The sequence below is a fragment of the Amphimedon queenslandica genome, unplaced genomic scaffold (genome assembly GCF_000090795.2).
Source record: "Amphimedon queenslandica unplaced genomic scaffold, v1.1 AMPQUscaffold_13316, whole genome shotgun sequence".
Classification (NCBI taxonomy): Eukaryota; Metazoa; Porifera; class Demospongiae; order Haplosclerida; family Niphatidae; genus Amphimedon; species Amphimedon queenslandica.
In genome coordinates this window covers 27,561-47,099 of record NW_003546448.1, presented here as the reverse complement: position 1 = coordinate 47,099, position 19,539 = coordinate 27,561, and the positions used below count along the sequence as shown (strand labels likewise).

General features: G+C 36.2%; 3 protein-coding genes across 4 annotated transcripts; 2 read left to right on the top strand and 1 right to left on the bottom strand.

The window, feature by feature from the left end:
* Positions 1-112: 112 nt before the first annotated feature.
* LOC105313348 (flocculation protein FLO11-like) lies at positions 113-4,606 on the top strand. The gene is made up of 7 exons (XM_019998489.1): positions 113-247; positions 326-457; positions 1,576-2,296; positions 2,341-2,416; positions 2,849-2,954; positions 3,049-3,153; positions 3,212-4,606. The coding sequence occupies exons 1-7, from the start codon at positions 224-226 to the stop codon at positions 4,481-4,483; spliced, it is 2,436 nt and encodes an 811-aa protein (XP_019854048.1). The 5' UTR covers positions 113-223; the 3' UTR covers positions 4,484-4,606.
* A 22-nt stretch (positions 4,607-4,628) lies between these two features.
* On the bottom strand, positions 4,629-10,684 carry LOC100639031 (pleckstrin-2-like). The gene is made up of 14 exons (XM_019998493.1): positions 10,233-10,684; positions 10,077-10,172; positions 9,721-9,843; positions 8,780-9,369; positions 8,649-8,726; positions 8,297-8,374; positions 7,667-7,789; positions 7,353-7,453; positions 7,168-7,256; positions 6,853-7,064; positions 6,522-6,662; positions 5,497-5,565; positions 5,062-5,145; positions 4,629-5,008 (listed from the first exon to the last, which is right to left on the bottom strand). Exons 4-14 carry the CDS (start codon positions 8,858-8,860, stop codon positions 4,703-4,705), a joined length of 1,362 nt encoding a protein of 453 aa, XP_019854052.1. The 5' UTR covers positions 8,861-9,369; positions 9,721-9,843; positions 10,077-10,172; positions 10,233-10,684; the 3' UTR covers positions 4,629-4,702.
* Positions 10,685-10,848: 164 nt separating this feature from the next.
* Positions 10,849-15,854, top strand: LOC105313347 (dystroglycan-like). 2 transcript variants are annotated; one of them, XM_019998487.1, is made up of 3 exons: positions 10,849-10,995; positions 11,051-11,484; positions 11,532-15,854. In XM_019998487.1, coding segments are annotated over exons 1-3 (4,689 nt in total). In that variant the 5' UTR covers positions 10,849-10,994; the 3' UTR covers positions 15,786-15,854. The 2 variants fall into 2 exon arrangements, with proteins under 2 accessions (XP_019854046.1, XP_011404997.2); XM_011406695.2 differs by having other exon boundaries at positions 10,849-10,999.
* The last annotated feature ends 3,685 nt before the right edge of the window (positions 15,855-19,539 follow it).

Here is a 19,539-nt window from a genome sequence, read left to right as displayed (position 1 = left end):
TGTTATGCGCATGCGTCGTTAATACGCCCACTCAAAATTTAAAATTTTACTGACTCTTTCAATTAGAAATGGCCGTTGTATCTAAAACTAATACGGTAGCAAAATTCCACGCCCACTTTAAAATTTGAATAATGGCAGCTACCACAAAACTTTTGAAGTAGTGTACATCAGAATATTACAGAGGGACCTTGTTTTTATGCTTTAGTTATATTTTTCAGCCATCATGACGGACAAACCTCAGTCGCTTGTAAGTTTTTATTAAACTTTTATAGAAAATTAGAGTAATAAATAATAATTATTTATTTTATTGTTTTTGTTTACATAGTTTTTTGAGACTCCTGCTGCTGGGAGGGGCTCTTCTCGTCAAGTTACTGCTATGGAACCACCTATCCTTCGTAAAAGAAAAGAAGAAGGACATGCTGAGAAAAGAACTCGTGTTACGGACCATGAAATAAAAGTATGTGATTATTATTATTATTATTATTATTATTATTATACGTAATAGTTACATTAAAATGGTAGTTGTAATAATTGATTACCTTGCAGTTTGCATGCCAAAAATTATATATGTGTGGGTGTATCATTTTTCCAAGAATCAATGTTTATTTAATCACATTCACATCCAATACAAGTTCCTTGAACTTGTTCCCAAATCAGTCTCCATTTGCATTGCTACATACCTTTGCTGAGCAATTTTCTGGTCTCTGATTACCAAAGGAATACCAAATACTCACCTGCATGGTTAAATTATTATTTTTGTTTTGCACACTACAACTACAAATTGACATCCTTTATATTTTTAATTTTTATCCATTTACATGTACATTACATGTACTGTTCATTGCAATGACAATGGCCAAATTTTGCCAAAGAGATTTCTCCATTTAATAATTTTTCCTGATACATATACATGTACTTGCATATGTATGTTGTGTAGAAAGTTTGAGTTGATTCCAATCGCACTTGGATTTTTTATGAATTTTTAAAGTTGCTCCAAAATCAGGCCAAAGTCCATGTACTATAGTACAGAGACTTTGACCAAATTTCACGAAAAATGAAAAGGAGATAATTCTCCATTTTTATAATTTTCCCTGATAGTTTAGATTATGCTTTGTTAAAGGATCATACCACTGTAATGTATAGCATTTTATAGTACTACTGTCATAGCAGCGTACTCTTGGTTGCATCATGTACTACACTAGAGGTCTAGAGGTCGGCCTAGAACAGATATGAACAGCTGCTACAATTATCACTAACCACTACCTCAAAATTATGTGGCTTCATTAGAGGCTGGGCCAATCAGTACTACATCTTGGCCTCAGTATTGTGCATGTACATGTGTGTCTATTCTTATTCCCAAAGGTCAATGAAATATACAATTCAACTGGTACTGATGCCAAATTAAAAGATGGTTTTGCATGCAGGCTTCATTGTTCTTGTACAGTACATGACTACATGACACGTGCATATTAAGCATTCATGTGTTGATTACTGTCTACTATTCCTAGAAGCAAAAGTATATGTACATGTACATGGATTTATGCAAGACATAAATGTATAATTCACATTGTTTAGGAGGAAGAGTCTGGTTCATTGGCCATGAGGTATAAAGTTGGATACCGAAGAGCCGATTTATATCCTGCAACTGAGTATCAATATCAGTATGCTTGGAAGCCATCACAAATGGAAGGAGTGTCTCCCGTAATGGCTGCCGCTACTGCAGCAAAGGAAAACAAGGTCCCTCCTACTGCTCTCCTTCAGGAAAAACCTAAGAAACAAGGAGAAACGAAACAAAGGAGGATCCTCAAAGACAGCAATTCTCTGGAAGGAGGAGATAAGAGTAAGGAGAAGCATCCTGCCCTAGAGAAATTAAAAGTTACAGGAACTGAGGGAAAACCTACAAAGCCGACTAATAACAAAGGAGACCCTCAGAAACCAGCTTTACATGAAGGCCCTACACTGCACGATGGTACTAAACCCTGTCAACCTGTTGAATCAATAGCTACTAGTAAAAAAGGAAAGAAAGTTAAAACTCATCAAGACGGGCACACAATCAAAATGATTGATACAGGACCTCCTAAGAACTACAAGGAACCTCCTGTCATTGACCCAGCTCCTGTAAAGAAGACCAAAGAGAAACATAAAGGAAGAGGAGGAGAGCACGCATTAAGTCCAAGTTACCCTCTTGTAACTGAGTATAGGGCACAGTTTGATCCTAAATACAGACCAAGTAAGAGTGAAGATATTCCAATTAGCGCCTCTGGTATGAGTTATAGAGAGGATGTCCCAATAAAAGGTATGCATAATTTAATCTTTTCAATGACTCTGCTCTCATTATAGAAGTGATATATGGCTCGAAGGATGACTCATCAGGACAACAGAAGCAAACAACTCACATAAACAAGAGCCCCAGCAGGTTGTACATGCATGCATATTATTAATTGTACAAATAAGTCACATGCATTCATTAATAGTACACACAAGTCATGCTAATGGTATTTCTTATGCCCTGTAAAAATTTTATATGCTTATAACTCAAAAAATATTTGTCGGAATTAGCTCAAACTTTCTACATAGCATGAGGACATCGATATGTATCAGAAAATGTAATAAAAATTTGGGGTGATTTTGGAGCTGTTTTTTGGAAAAAACCATGGGCTATAGCCTTTGCTTTTTTTCAAAAATTGGTTTGTTTTTTTTAATCCTCATAACTCGCAAAATATTTGTTGGAATAAGAACAAGCTTTCTACATACAATAAAGATGTCAATATGTATCAGAAAATTGAGGATCCTTAAGCTTCATCTTATTTTTAATCAGTTTTTTACATGCATGCTATTTTTTATGTAGGCCTTCTCATGCGACAGAGTACTCATCTAATTTCATTTCTCCTGTTCAGTGCCAGTATACCAAAGGATCATGGCTAGGAGCACCAAAACCTGATCTATACATCAATGTGAGTTTGGTTGCTTTTCACAATTTTTATGATTAGGATTGATTCATGTACATATGTATGTGTCATGTAATGTGTGTCTTTTTGTTTGATACAGCCTTCATCACGAAGAAAACCACCAACTACCAGCACAAATGATGATGAGGTGACATTCATTCCAGTATCACAGTCAAATGAATCAGATTCTTCATGGTACAATCAGGTATGTGTACATGTATGTACGATAATTATGTTTATTATTATTTCATTGTGTCTTGTAGGTTTTGGAGTTAAGAAAGAAAGCTGAGGAATATAAAATTAGAGGAGACAGCTCTCATCGTAACCACCTTGTATTCTTAGAAGAAGATGAAGATAGCCAGTCGGGACGAGTCAGCGACTCACCAGATTCAATGTATAATCACGCTAGCACCAATAATAATAATAATGAAGAAGAAGGTTCAGAGCTTGAGAGTGTCTCTGATGAAACTGATAGGCCTGGTATTAGTACACATGATTGTATATGCACACCACAGCATCATAATACTCTACAGCATCATGGTACTCTACTGGCATCCAGTACTGATGATCCTGTTACCCCATCCTCCCATTGCATTCATTGTCATACTACACCAACTCCATCACCCAAACCTCCTCCTCCTCCTCCTACTGCTAATGCACACGGTGCGTCTCCTATTTTGAAGACAAAAAAGAAAACTAAGGATCATAAAATACCACAAAAAAGTACAAGACCAGTTCTTGCCTACTCCTCTGTCCCTAAACCCACTACTGTTTACACTAGACTGAATCCTTACACTAAGAATGGTCCAATGAAGCCACCAGTTCCTGGAAGGACTACCACTCAACCCCTTTATCCACAATCAACACCTTTAGTGTATTCAAGACCACATCTAACCCCTCCCTCTTCTCTCTCTTCATTTAATCCTTCTCCTCTCTCTCCTCCATCACATTATAGATCACCTACACTGTTGCATCAGTCGCCTGCTAAAAGGAATATTCCTCGTGACGTTCCAGCAGCAGCACCTTCAGACAGCAATGTCCCTATAGAGTTACACACTGATATTTATTCACAGAATCCTAACATTGATCTTGACTCTGATCTTAACACTGATACTAACGCTGCTAAGCCGTCAATCTCATGTCATATATGTGATTACAATGGCCCTCTTGACTCAGCAGCAGTTTCTCACCCTCTTCCTCCGCTTACTCCTCGTCAATCCTGCACTGCATGTAATACGTGTCATTACACTGGCCCCTCTTCATCGTTGAAACCGACTCACTTTATGACACACGGGATTGCGAAATCAAGTTCTAGCAATTGCAATCTCTGCCTCTCTGCTCTAAATCAGTACAAATCCCGTCAATCCATTCCCTCCAATACAAATATACCCTCTCATCTAAGTCACCACAAGGAGCAGGATAGTTACTCTGTTAGCTCAATCTCTGTTGCTTCCAGTATTTCTGTTGCATCTGATGTATTGGCCAAAGCAAGGCAGAGGAAGAAGTTTTGGTCAGAGCATGCAACTGCAGATTGAGGTCGCTTGAGACTTGCATAAAACACTAGCTATTGAAATATGTACATTTTAATTACACTAACATCCGGCATAGTATTTAAAATAACTATTATTACTACTAAACATTATTTTTTCATTTATTTTTAACTGTTTAATTAATGAATGTCCATAAAATCAATGCAGTCAACAATGAGTTAAGTTAAATTGAGAAGGCACATAAATGATAATAAAAAGGTGACATCAATATAATCCAGTTAGTGTTACTCTTTTAATGTGATATTCAATGTCATTAACCCAGTCTGACCTCTCTTTCTCTGATGCTGCCTGAATGAAATACTTAACACCAGACTGGGTTAGCACGCAGAATAAATAAGGTCTCTTCTCTATACTCTGCTTTACTGGTGAAGATCCGCTCTTTGAAGATGCCGATCCTGTAAGAGGAGATGTGGAATATTCTATAGATGATGATGAAGATTCTATGTCATCAGTAATTATTGAAACAGTGGAGCCTGGTAATGGGATAGCTCCCTGTGGATCATTTTGTATCTAAAAAGAGTGTGCGATTTTCGCATGTAAGCATATCAATGTTTAATTGTTACCGTTTCTGTCTTGTAATAGCAAAGATATGTAGATTTCTCTCTGAGGACAAATCTTCTAATCTTCCATGTTTTTCTCACATGACCCTGCAAGGATGTGAAGAAGGACATGCACAATTATCTAATAATAACATTTTATTTCCTTTTTTAAACATTATATGGTACACTTAAGTTATCTGGTTAGCTAAAAATTTTACAGCTTCCTTTGCACACGAGATTACGCTTGCACTTTGTTATCACCTTGAAGTGCATAAGATGCTGAAAATTTGCATTCTAGTAGTTTATTTGCTGGAATAGCTTTCAGTGAATAAAATATCATTATTGATATCACAGTCACTGTTCATAGGAACAAAAGCAGCTTATTGTTTATCAAACTTAAAATGATAAACAGTAAATATTTTAGATCTGAAGGAGACAGCTTTTATGGCACAGACTAACCCTTTTGAGAAGAAAGCCTTGCCTGATAATTTTATCATCTTTATCCCCAGGTAAGGAGTCTGTTGAATCCTGTGATAGAAAAACATGTCAAGTATTGGTAAACATAGCCATTCACACTTTACATTTAATCAGGATGTATTATAATGGAGAATTCTTTCCTAGCCATTTTTGACAAAATGCCCTGTTAGCCCATGGTCTCTGTCCAAAATTTATAGATTCATAAAAAATTCAAACTTGATTGGAATCAGTAATCAGTTCAAACTTTCTACACAACATAAGTACATGTATATGTATCAAAAAATTATTATTAGAATGGAGAATTCTCTCCTAGTCATTATAGGCAAAATTTTTGAGTTTCAAATAAAAATTCATAAAAAATTAAATTTGATCGAAGCCAACTCATAGCTTCCATGCAGCATAAATACATAATATCTATCAGAAAAAATTATAAAAATGGAAAATTCTCTTGTAGTCATTTTTGATGAAATTTGACCAAAATTCCTGTACTATATATAGTACAAGGACTTTGCCTAACTTTTGAGCAACTTTAAAAATTCATAAAAAATTCAAACTTGATCAAAATCAATTTAAACTTTCTACAAAACATAAGTAAATGTATATGCATCAAAACAAATTATAAAAATAAAGAATTCTTTCCTTGACATTTTTGCCAAAATTTGACTAAAATTCCTGTACTATAGTACAGGGACTTTAGTATAATTTTTTAGCAACTTTAAAAATTCCCCAAAAAATTAAATTTGATTAAAATTAGCTCAAACTTTCTACACAACATAAAAACATGTATATGTATGAGAAAAAATTATAAAAGGGGAGAATTCTTTCCTAGTCATTTTATTGATTATTGTAATATTGACAAAAAGCCATTTTGGTGCATCTCTAAATTCAAATACAACTACTATCATTATTAAACAGTGTTAATGCTAGCAGTATAATTATTTCATTTAAAATCCCAGTTTTTATTGCTATTATTTATTATTTTTATTTTGTTATTTATAAGGTATTACCATAGAAACACTTCTGTTTTTAGTAGCATCTGGTAGAAATGAGTCACTGGCTGCCATCCAGAAGGCGTCATCATCAGTAGCTTCTCCACCATCATCACTAGCAGTAAACAGTTTAACCTTTTGAACTGGATTAAAGGAGACCTACACAACAAAACAGGACCATGCAAAATCAACTAATAGTTAATACAATCCTGATTGTGCTGGAGCTAAAACACACCAACACTTGCCAATACAATAACTGTATACTCCTTTACTATTATGAAGGAATGCCTTTTTAAATTTATCAGCTTTATCTCTCACACAATACTTTGATGATATGTCTTGTACTTACAAATATATATCTTGCACTCTCCAAGTCTTGAAATACGGAGAATTTTCCTTTGTCAGCTGCAATAGTGCTTTGATGGAACTTCCTTCGTCCTTCTCCTTCTTCCTCTATTGCATGAAAGAAGCCATTCCTAAGCATATCACCAGCTAGTGAAATGGCTTCTTCTCTGTCACGAGCAAAAAACCACGAAATAATCCAATCAATAGCATCTTTACCTATAATGATAATTATACTACCATATAGCCATATTTCCTTTTCAATGCCACTCAATATAATCTCTCTCTATTTCTCTGTAGTTCTTTTTGATTTAATCCTTACCATTGAAATATTTATCAATATGTCTTCCTCGTTTTATCTCGCTCAAGCAAACACCAGCTGATGGGTCTTGCATTGCTTGAACAATGTCCCTAAAGGAACAAAAAAATTAATATAAACGAACTAAAAAATTCTACCATGTAAAATATCTTTAAATATTATAAAGCTGTTGGTAGCTAAATGTATACCTTTGTTTGGATATCTCTTCGTCATTTTGTGACTTGGAGAACGATCGTCTTAGGGTAATCCTGCCCCTTTCAAAGGTCGATAAACGTTTACTTTCCTCCAGCTATGGAAACAAGATACAAGCTATCTGACTCGGTAAATCAAACTGATTATTATCAGTAAAAGTAACTAATGCCAAAACACTTATGCTACATATATGCGTGCAGTTAAACTATTAAGATGTTTTGTATAATTTAATTACTTTAGTTTTGAAAACATTGAATTAGACACAAACCAGAAGCACACACACACACACTAGCTCTCAGTAAAGACTCACCTTTGATGGGTCAAGCCTTCTTATTCTTTCCTCTATTGCCAGCTGCCACTCGCTCCTTGAGATTTGATCAGGTGCTTCGATCATGTACTCCTTTCCTTCGGCGGTTGTTAGCTTGAGTAGCCACTGAAAGTAAAAACATTGCAAGTAAGCTTCAGGTGTAGAATGTAAAGCAAGACCAAAACCCAAACTATTGCACGTAAACCATATTGCTGTTTCCAGTGCTCTTCGTAATCAGCATACAAACTATCAATATATTCGCTATTTATTTACATATTAGTGTTTGTTTAAGATTGTTTGCTTTTTTAAAGTCAATACTTTTACTTTATCATAAAACAATCATTATAACAGTACCAGAAGGTATATGAAAATATAGTCCCTTATATCACTATTGATATCTGATACACAGCTAATCAATGTGATTGCAATCTAACACTTATAGTTTTGGTGACTAAAGCATAAAGCAAACTGATATTTTGATTAATAATATTATACCACCAACACTTTGATACAAGCAGTTTCCGTTATTTGGAGACATTATGATAATGATTGTTATGACACATAACTACAGTATAATAGGAGATAGGTACTTGCTATGCATGTCAATAAAGAGGCCTCAGTCAGTGTACTTACTCTTTTTTTGACTTTACTAAATGTCGGGCAATCCAGAGCTGCTCCAATTAGAGTAATGTGTCCCTTGGGATGTGAATCCTATAATAATTAAAGAATTAGTCAATACATTGTTCATCCTCCTTATAAGGTGAATGGGTGAATAATACAGTGATGAAGCTTTAAAGGGTATACTATAAAATAATGATAATTAAAATCATACAAACTGTAATTCTTGTAAGGAACACAGTAGAGGAGCTAATTTGTAAGATAGATTTAATCTATGTATCAGAAAAGGGTGTCTTTTTTGACACTATATGTATGGTAAAACTGTCTGACTGAGTTTAGACCACTCCTTTCACAAAATTTAGCTTACCTCTCTATTCTTGTAGTAGATAAGTGAAGTCTTGTTGAGTATGAACCATCTTGTTCTCCAGTTGTGTCTTATGTGACCCTGAAAACATGGTTTGAAGGAGTAGGTTGGGGACCTGAGGTATTTTCTCTCACCTTTTTGACAAGATAGCCTTCCTTTATGACGGCGCTCTTACTAAGAGCAGCTTGATGAGCTGCTATCTTAGCTTCTGCCATTCCCTTTGAGTTTTGTTCTTGTCTCGAACTTATGCTTCACCTTTAAAAAAAGGAAGCCACTGGACTATATATACTATCGATGCTTAATTTACCGAGCACTACCCACACATAGAGAATGCATGCATCCTTTTAATAAAACTGATTTTATTGGACAAAAATAATAATAATTGGTTAACTCTCATCATATGTCTGATAGTAGATGGATCATGTCTCCACTGTACGAGTCTTAAAGGTCTTTTCGCTGCTCTTTCTCTTCTTCCCGTACAAGCCCTGCAGCTGCTGCACAGTATCACGGCAAGCGCGGACTTTCTTCCGAAGATCCAAACACTTTTGTGAGGCCAAGTCTCGTTTTTGCTTGACTTGGCCTTCGTGCATGCTCATCTCACGGAGTTCTTCTCTGGTTGCAGCAAGTTGCGATCGCTTTGCTTGTATATCTTTAGTCACCTCATCAACTGATTTCAGCAAAAACTCTCTACGACCAGCACATTGACTTAGCACACTATGAGCCTCTGTATAAAAGAAGGGAAGGAGAGAAAGGAAATAAAGGTTGTGTATGTGTGTACACAATACAAAGAGTATGCCCTCTTTATCATGTACTCTAGATAATAGACTAGTCTACAATAGGAAGTATCCAAATGCTCATAGTAATTCAGTAAATGGCACTGATATGTATTAACAATGTAACAATAGGCATTTTTTCATTTGCTCATAACCTTGTAATTGACTGAAACTTTCTACATAATTTGTACAAGGGAAGTTTTCAGATCTAAGAATTAAATATTTTAAATGACCCACGGCCCACAGGCATGACTAAAACCACTTTAGTTCTGAGCTATATACTGTGAGCCTGACATACTTACTTTCAACTTTTTCCTTTAGATTCTTGAGCTGGGCTGCATTATTCTGGTGCTCAGTCTTAAGGAGAAGTGATAAAGAGTCCATTGATACAGCTTTTGACAATAAAGATAAAACGAAATCTGGATCTGTACCAAAAAAAACATCATCATAATGCGCATACACATCCATCATAATTATATCACATTAAAAGTACCGAAATTTTTGTCACAAAAAAAACTTAAAAGAAACTAGATGTACATGTAGCATGTAAGCAATAAACACAATACAACCTGCAGTGTACTACATGTAATTCCCACTCCATGCATATATTATCATTAGCATACAGATAATGTAATAGGCGCTATGCGTTTGTGAAAACCTTTTTTAAAGAGTTGTGATAGTGAAGAGGGATGGGTATTGGATTCTTTAGACGGAGAGGCGGAGACCGCTGGAGGTGGAGTCACATTAGAACCCTCTATTAATACCAATTATTATTATTATTATTATCATCATATGACTAAATAATCTATCACACCTGTCTGGCCTATGTCTTCTTTTACTTGCTTTGCTTTCCACTCCTCCAGTACATCAGTGTCTTGACTCTCTTCTCTGATCCTCTTCCTTGGCATAAGATTCAACATACACAGTACTTGTTCACCTTGTACTGAACTATTTGAATTGTTAGTAACATCAGTGTCTTTTGCACTATCAGCCTTCTCTGCTTCCTTCATCTCCTCTGAGTCCTGTTCCAATGGCAGACATGTTGTTTCATTGACTCCTTCCATATGATGAACATCATCATCATCATTATTATCATTCTTGTATTCTTTTTCTTGATTATCAGTACAGTTTTTATCAGACGACTCCATTATTCTATTTCTCCTGAAGGAATGATTTATCTCTTGTACAATAAATCAAAAAAGAACACTACACAACAGAAGATCACCACAGTAATAAATGCAATCTGTTTGCATTACAGTCACGTGATCAGGCAGGAAGCTTAACTAATTAAATGGGTGTGACCATCTGACAGAGAGCTAAATTTTTGCTCGCGAGCTACCTAGCTTCTATACCTCTATCACAGATATTACCTAGTTGTATTTTTTGCAGTAACGCAGTCCACAAAACCTCATTGCAAGCATAGCTTGCAAGTTTTTCATACATTATTCATAATTTGACGCACAGCTATGTGTGGGCCAATGAATAACAGTGTTACTTAGCAACACACCTTGTTGTCTCTGCAAAAAGGGGCGTAGCTGATTACGCGTAGCTCAGTTGTTTGCTTGCAGGAACGAAGAGTAAGTAAGTACATTGTGCCTTCCCAGCTACTAATGACCTTTTCCATTCTGTTAGTGAGTTCCAGCAGTCTTTCCAGTGCATCTACTGAATATTGCAGCACTAGCAATGATTGGAACAGGCAGTATGCTGCAGAAACAGCTGGAGAAATTCAAACCAGTCCTGTAACTTTAGGAGCATCAGATACACAATCTGTAATGAAAAGCAACTCTACACCTCGTCCATCAAATAGACATTCGAAGCAATGCAGTACCACACACTCGTATTCGTACCACAGACCACTTCACTTTTATTATTTATCTGCATGTTTGCTACTTACAGTGCTATTACTTGCTACACCGCTTCAAGCAACCGACTCTGACAAAATAGATGCAATTTTACTGTCAATACCGACTCAGCGTAAAATACCAGACACTACAGCAACCATAGGGAAAATTTTCATATTTGAAATACCCAGAGGAGCTTACAATGGAAATATCAGTGATATTAAAGTAAGTCTATTATGATGTTATTATTATATTCAAGTATTCTTTACTAGGTATCCAGGCAAAATCAGCAGAGTTTACCACCTTGGCTATCATTTGACTCCTTGACAAGAACATTCTATGGGATACCACTACAGGAGGATATCGATACAGTTTATATATCAGTCAATGTATACCTGGATGAAGATGACTGGGTCACCAGTCAAGAGATCTTTAGCATTGAAGTACTACCAACAACTACTCTTTCATCCTCTTCCCTTCAAGCAATGGATGAATCCAATATCGCTAATATTGAGGCTTTTAGGAATGAAGTCCCTTGGACGAGTTTCTGCAGTGAGGGCTTCTCTTTGTATCCTCTTCAATGTCCCAGTGGTTCTTCTACTGTTCAAGCTAGCGTCCATATTAATTGCGATATCATCAGTACGAGTCCTACAGAAAGGATATCAATTATATTATCAGTCAGTCAGTTATTGGCAGTGTGCCCGCTTCAACTCACACTCTATGCAGAAAATGATAATGCAATGGCATTCATCATAGCAGAGGACAGAGTAGGCAATCCAATGGCTAATACGATAACACTATCACTCCTCATTCATTGTGATGGCTCTAACTTATATCCAATTATCATACAAGATGCAGTGCAATTGCTGGAAGGGATTCTCAATGCAACTATACTCAATAACACTCTAGCATTGCAAGCATGGTCCATTACAAGTTCTAATGCAAATTATCATGACGCTGTATCGCCAAGACGAGTGAGAAGACAAGTGCCACCAGATGATCCCACTACAAGTAGTGATGAATTTATGACAGAGTCTATCCCATTCTTGACTTCTTCTATAGTCCCTTTTCCCAGTCGAGTAACAAGCCTACCAATCTTAATTGTCACTTCAGAAATTGCAACGAGTGATGATTCCCCATCACTGAGTATAATAGAGTCATCATCTCCTGACCTCTTCATATCACCAACAACAACTGTCCTCCATTCATCAAGTTCATTGATAAGCGATGATTTCCCATCGCTGAGTATAATAGAGTCATCATCTCCTGACCTCTTCATATCACCAACAACAACTGTCCTCCATTCATCAAGTTCATTGATAAGCGATGATTTCCCATCGCTGAGTATAATAGAGTCATCATCTCCTGACCTCTTCATATCACCAACAACAACTGTCCTCCATTCATCAAGTTCATTGATAAGCGATGATTTCCCATCGCTGAGTATAATAGAGTCATCATCTCCTGACCTCTTCATATCACCAACAACAACTGTCCTCCATTCATCAAGTTCATTGATAAGCGATGAGTTCTCTTCGCTCATGATGAATATGTCTTCATATTCTGATTTCATTTCAAGCTCGAGTATTATAGACCCCATAATGACAACTAGCAGTGACTTTCCTTTTCCATCTTCAACTTCATTAGGAGAAATTTCAATGACCGATCCATTACCAAGCAGTGCTGAGCCAACCCTTTCTATTCCTACAGAAATTTTATCAAGTAGCAGTGACTTTATAATGTCAAGCTTTACAGAAATTACTGCTAGTACATTCATATTTGATAGCCCAACTTCAAGCCTCCTAGAGCCAACTAGTGTAGTATCCTCCAGCATTATTACAAGCAGTAGTGATTTTTATCTTTCCTCCTCACAATTACTTTCCAGTAGCATGGATTCATTTAGCACTAGCATATTTGAATCTCCTACTCCAAGCATATTATTACCTGAGACCAGTAGTAGTATGATATTTGAATATCCTACTCCAAGCATATTATTACCTGAGACCAGTAGTAGTATGATATTTGAATATCCTACTCCAAGCATATTATTACCTGAGACCAGTAGTAGTATGCCATTCGAATCTCCTACTCCAAGCATATTGCTACCTGAGACCAGTAGTAGTATGATATTTGAATATTCTACTCCAAGCATATTATTACCTGAGACCAGTAGTAGTATGCCATTCGAATCTCCTACTCCAAGCATATTGCTACCTGAGACCAGTAGTAGTATGATATTTGAATCTCCTACTTTAAGCTCATTACTACCTGAGACCAGTAGTGTGTCATTTATTCTAGAATCAGTTAGTGAGCTATTTGAGTCTCCTTCTCCAACTTTATTCCCTGATAGCAGTAGTAGTGAAATTATATTTGAAACACCTATTAGTAGTAGTAGTGGTACATTTGAATCACCTACTCCGAGCTTTATAGAACCATCTAGCAGCAGTGACATCATGTTTGATGACCCAACTAGCATTCTACAAACGTCATCTTTTATTTCACCTATAGCATCACCCAGTGAAGATTTCACACCCATTCCAAGTCCAACCGATGAGTTTTCATCAACGCCAAGCTTTTTGCTCAGTAGTAGTGATGAAATTACTAGCAGTAGTGAATTTGAGTCTAGCTTGATTTTACTATTTAGCAGTAGCAGTGAGATTATTAGTGAACTGCTACCAACTTCAAGTATAGAAGAAGAACCTTTTACTACTGTTCCAAGCATAGGAGAATCTTTTACTGCTGTAACAAGCATATACATTAGTAGCACTAGCACTACCAATAAATTTCCCTCCAGCAGTTTTGGAGATCTGAGTAGCAGTGTAGTGACAGAATCTTTCTCAATGGATATTAGCAGTATAGTTCCTTCACCACCATCTACACAGACTCCTACACCTAGCAGTACACATGGGCCACCTTTCGCAAGTATTACTTCAGAATTATTTAGTAGTACTAGCGAAATACCATTTGAATCATCTTCTGAGTTTATAACTGAAAGTTTTTTTACGCCATTTGTAAGTGAGAGTACCAGTTTTCAATCACCTTCAATTGACATGACAAGAAGTCTTCCTCCTTCTGAGTCTACCAGTACAATAGTGTCATCACCTGTCACTAGTAGTAAAATTACATCTGGCTCTGAATTTTCCACTTTTCTGCCACCAAGCACTGAAGAATCAATGTCACTTTCTGCGTCAATTAGTCCTTCATCAACACTTCTTTCAGTCATAGTGTCATCATTCATTGAAGAAAGCTCAACAAGTATCACATTAGACGTAACCTCCACCATCACAGAGCCTTCATTCGATTCTTCATTCCTATTTTCAACAAGTCTTACTAAAGTAACTTCGTTAGTAGAAATTTCTCCAAGTAGTACAAAAATATTTTCACCAACAATTACTTCGTCATCAGAGGCTCCTTCCCCATCCCCCACCAACAATAGGCCACTGTTACTCAATCCAATAGGTGCACTCCTCGTCCAAGAGGGTACAGTTTTTAGTCATAGCATACCAGATGATACGTTCTATGATATAGAAGATGGCTATAATTTGACTCTAAGGCTACAAAGTGAAGTCAATTGGATTGGGATTATGAATCAAAATGCAATCATTGGTCTTCCCTTATCAACGGAAATTATTGGCCACTACATCACAAGGTATAACATTGAGATAAGGGCATACGATCGTAATGGTCGGTTTGCATCTGAGATTATAACTGTTAGCGTAAACCCAAGACACGGCCTATTACTCGAAAATTACATTCAGGTGTCAGTAGATGAGAATTTTACAACTTTTAATGAAAACGTTAGAGCTAAAGTGGATCTCATTACAAAACTTGGGATGTCGGATCCAAATGATATTTACGTTTACAGTCTCACCAGTGGAAGTGTTGTAATCTCTTATACCAATATATCAATTAGAAGTGACGACTGCAAGGAATTCAATAATTTTGTCAATTCCATATATCATAGCAGAAACTATACTGATGCATTTAAGACTCAAATAAACCCGTACATACCAATAGGATCCCTAAAAGTTTTTGGCACATGCAATAGATCAGTAGGAACTTATGAGACAATACAACCAACAATCGGAATAATAGATGACCCAATCTCAGAACAACTGATCTTTCTAGCTGTTGTACTCCCATTGGTAGTACTAGCTTGCATACTACTGGTACTCTGTTTAGTTGTATTCATTACTTATCGCTGGAGGCGAATGGAAAGAAATTACATCCTGAACGAGGAGCAGAAGATCCTATTAAATAGAAAACCGATAGTATTCCTGGACGAGTCAGAGAGTCTCTCTCGCTCAAGGAGACCTACGATACTAGCAGAAAGATTAAGAGGCAGTGGCTATCATTCTCTCATGAACACTGAATCAGAAGGACTGGATGATACATTCACTACTATACCCGAACATGACACAGTTAGTTTAACGGACGAAGCTCTACAATTTCCTTTTGTTGAAATATCAGGACCTTCACATCCTAATGCACTCCCACCATACAGACATCCTCCACAATTACGTTAATTATTATTATTATTATTATTCTAACTATCTACTATGCATTTTGTTTTATAATAACAAAAATTATTTTATGATTAAAAAAACAGCAAAAAACATGTAATAATGTATCAGAAAAATAGAAGTATTTCAAAGTCATTATTGTTTGAGCCAATTCCGACTTCAATTTTTCAAGTTATGACAATTTTAAAAAACTCCAAATTTTGGAGAAATACTCTGTACTATAGCCCATGGTTTTTTCCAAAAAATGGCTCCAAAATTATCACCAATTTTTATTACATTTTCTGATACATACTGATGTAGTTATGCTGTGTAGAAAGTTTGAGCTTATTCCGACTTCAATTTTTCGAGTTATGACAATTAAAAAAAACTCCAAATGTTGGAGAAATACCCTGTACTATATATAGCCCATGGTTTTTTCCAAAGAATGGCTCCGAAATTATCACCAATTTTAATTACATTTTCTGATACATACTGATGTACTTATGCTGTGTAGAAAGTTTGAGCTGATTCCGATTTTAATTTTTCGAGTTATGAACATTTTTAAAACCTCCAAATTTTGGAAAAATACCCTGTACTATAGCCTATGGTTTTTTCCAAAAAATGGCTCCGAAATCACCATCAATTTTTATTACATTTTCTGATACATACTGATGTATTTATGCTGTGTAGAAAGTTTGAGCTGATTTCGATTTTAATTTTTCGAGTTATGAACATTTTAAAAACCTCCAAATTTTGGAAAAATACTCTGTACTATAGCCCATGGTTTTTTCCAAAAAATGGCTCCAAAATCACCACCAATTTTTATTACATTTTCTGATACATACTGATGTATTTATGCTGTGTAGAAAGTTTGAGCTGATTTCGATTTTAATTTTTCGAGTTATGAACATTTTTAAAACCTCCAAATTTTGGAAAAATACCCTGTACTATAGCCCATGGTTTTTTCCAAAAAATGGCTCCGAAATCACCACCAATTTTTATTACATTTTCTGATACATACTGATGTATTTATGCTGTGTAGAAAGTTTGAGCTGATTTCGATTTTAATTTTTCGAGTTATGAACATTTTAAAAACCTCCAAATTTTGGAAAAATACCCTGTACTGTAGCCCATGGTTTTTTCCAAAAAATGGCTCCGAAATCACCACCAATTTTTATTACATTTTCTGATACATATTGATGTACTTATGCTGTATAGCAAGTTTGAGCTGATTCCGAGTCCAATTTTTTGAGTTACAGCCATTTCAAAAATTTTTGAGCGATTTAAAAATTCTAAAAAATCTAATTTTAATTGTAATCAGCTTATATTCATTACATACTCATTACATTCGTCTTTTAGCTAGTGAATAATGTTATAATGATATGCATTTTCCTTGTTATTGTCTTTCTGCAACTACCATTCATCATTACTCTATTGCTATGCCAAAATGTTTAAAAGGTAGTAGATTGCCTATCTAGGAAACTATTTTGTCTTTCTCTTATTTCCTCTTTCTGTCTTATTTTAATTTTTCTGAGCTTTCCCTTCTACTACACCCAAGGGCTTTTATAAAGAACAATATCACATAATACAAAAATGGTACATTAATAGAACAATTAGGAAATCCTGCCAAACTGTAGTAGTTTGCTGGATCACTAGTCATATTGAAAGCAAAGCAAGTCAGTCCAGTGCATAATGTCTGATAGTGACAGCAAGGGCAGGAGTGAAGGAGAATCAGATGAAGAAGGACAAGGAAGCGGTGCAGAAGCACCTACACTACCAGTCAAAAAGATTAAGAAACTCTCCAAGAAAGAAATACTTCAACAAAAGTCATTCTATATGATGGAAGAAGGAGCAGAAGAGACAGATGATGAAAATGCCACCCCAACTCAAAAGATTTCCTTTGGAGGTAAAGCAGAGATATACTACACAAAACACATTAACCTCTTTCATTATATGTATAGATAAGTTTGATGATGATGATGATGACGACGATGATGATGATGATAGCAAAAGTCTAACTCTTTCAGTACCAAGAAGGTCAAGAAGTGGTTCAATCATTCGATTGTCTAAATCTCCTCAAAGAAAACCTGTAACACCAGTGAAGAATGCTAAGGAGAAGCCACAAAGGTAAGAGCATAATATGTAAATGAGTTAGGAATGAATTTGTACTTCATGATATTAAATTATGCTTTATTTTTCCTGCTAGCTTTGAGACTATGGCACCAACTGTTCGAAAGAGAAGCACCACGGCACTTAAAAAAACCATAAAGCAAATCAGTAAAATGACCGAGGGGTTTGAAGGCTATTCCTTAATTGAAAGCGAAGAAGAATACAAGAACCTTCCTGTGACAACTAAAATATTCAGAAACTTATCCGATCCTACTGCAAGTTTTGTACAGTACCCAGCAATAATGGAAGCTACTCCACTATCCCCCACTCTCAGGGGCGGTACCAAAATTGGCAACGCTATATCGACAAACTTTCTTCTACCTGGCATTCCAAAAATTATCGGAGACCTCTGGGTGTTCATAGAGCTGGCAATCACAGTGTTTCAGCTAATATTCTCACTAGTTAACATGCAAGTAACGTCAAATATGACATTCAACATCATTTACATCTGTCTGGCATCAGTCAACACACTATTGGCTCTCATTGATGGTTTCTTGTACTTCTATGAGTTTACAACCTGTAAGATGTTTTATCGATGGTGTCGTGGGATCGAGGAGGAGGAAAAGGAGGAAGAGGAAGAGGAGGAAGAAAAGGAGGAGGAGGAAGAAAAAGAGAAAGAAACAGAAGAAGGGAATAAAAGGAAATGTTCTCGTTTTCGTGTATCGCGCAAAACATTAGATTTTGCCAATAAATGGTTTGAGTTATTTAGGACTGTTCTTGGTGAGCTGCTGATATATCCTTTGGTAGTCCTTGACCTATTTGACTTGTTAGAAGGAGGTAGTTTCCGCCCAACCAACGAGCAAGGGAGAGTCGGTTTCAGCATGTTCATCGTAGGAAGCTTCTATCTTGTTCTCTCGGTGTACATAGGTCGTACGGTAATGTCGATACTAACAATACGTAGTCTACAAGGACTCACAGAAAAGACTAATAACGACAGCAGTTATACTCACGTCGTCGTACGCTTTCTCTTTCATGTGATCGGTCAAATATTTGTTCATTTGCTCTGCATAATGTCTGTCGGCGTTAAAATATGGCAAGAGAATAGCAGTAACAAAATAAATGGGGGAGTTTACAGAGCATCGCCTTTCCTTTGGGCAGTCATAGTCGGCGGATGGCTCATTCCCTTTATGGGGGTCGTCTCATACTTTATCGTTAATTATTATTGGATACAGAACTTCTCTCTTGGTATGTTCATTGATATGATTGGCTTACTAGAGGAGCCTGACTTTGCACAAGCTGTTTTCGAGGGAGGAGGGACAATAAAAGAGGAAGCCAAGGAAAAATCAGAGAAAATATTACAAAACGTCAAATACAAGGAAGTCAAAGAAGAAGCGACAGAAAGGAACAAAAATACGAATGCTTTAGCTAAAATTGTGTATCCACTGAAAGTACCAGTGTTCCTGCTATATGCTTTCTTCTATAATTCTGTGGTGGGTGGATTCGTTGCTAGTCTTTTGTTAGACTTCGATGAGCATCACAACATTCGAGTGATTGACTTAACGACATCGACTGGTGTAGCTATGGTGGCTACGATTGCAATGGTCCTCATCGGCAACTTTCATGTCATCCTTGTCATTAATCTATGGGTGGCCATAATTCTGTCTGGATT

Excerpts from the sequence above, each read along its gene's own strand:
- LOC105313348 (XM_019998489.1), top strand. The coding sequence starts at position 224 with ATGACGGACAAACCTCAGTCGCTT. Across the intron at positions 2,297-2,340 it reads AGAGGATGTCCCAATAAAAG|AAGTGATATATGGCTCGAAG; the intron begins GTATGCATAATT and ends CTCTCATTATAG. Across the intron at positions 3,154-3,211 it reads ATTCTTCATGGTACAATCAG|GTTTTGGAGTTAAGAAAGAA; the intron begins GTATGTGTACAT and ends TGTGTCTTGTAG.
- LOC105313347 (XM_019998487.1), top strand. Across the intron at positions 11,485-11,531 it reads GAAATATCAGTGATATTAAA|GTATCCAGGCAAAATCAGCA; the intron begins GTAAGTCTATTA and ends ATTCTTTACTAG.
- LOC100639031 (XM_019998493.1), bottom strand. The coding sequence starts at position 8,860 with ATGGCAGAAGCTAAGATAGCAGCTCATCAAGCTGCTCTTAGTAAGAGC. Across the intron at positions 7,790-8,296 it reads TTAGTAAAGTCAAAAAAAGA|TGGCTACTCAAGCTAACAAC; the intron begins GTAAGTACACTG and ends TTTTACTTTCAG. Across the intron at positions 7,065-7,167 it reads TATTGATAAATATTTCAATG|GTAAAGATGCTATTGATTGG; the intron begins GTAAGGATTAAA and ends TTATCATTATAG.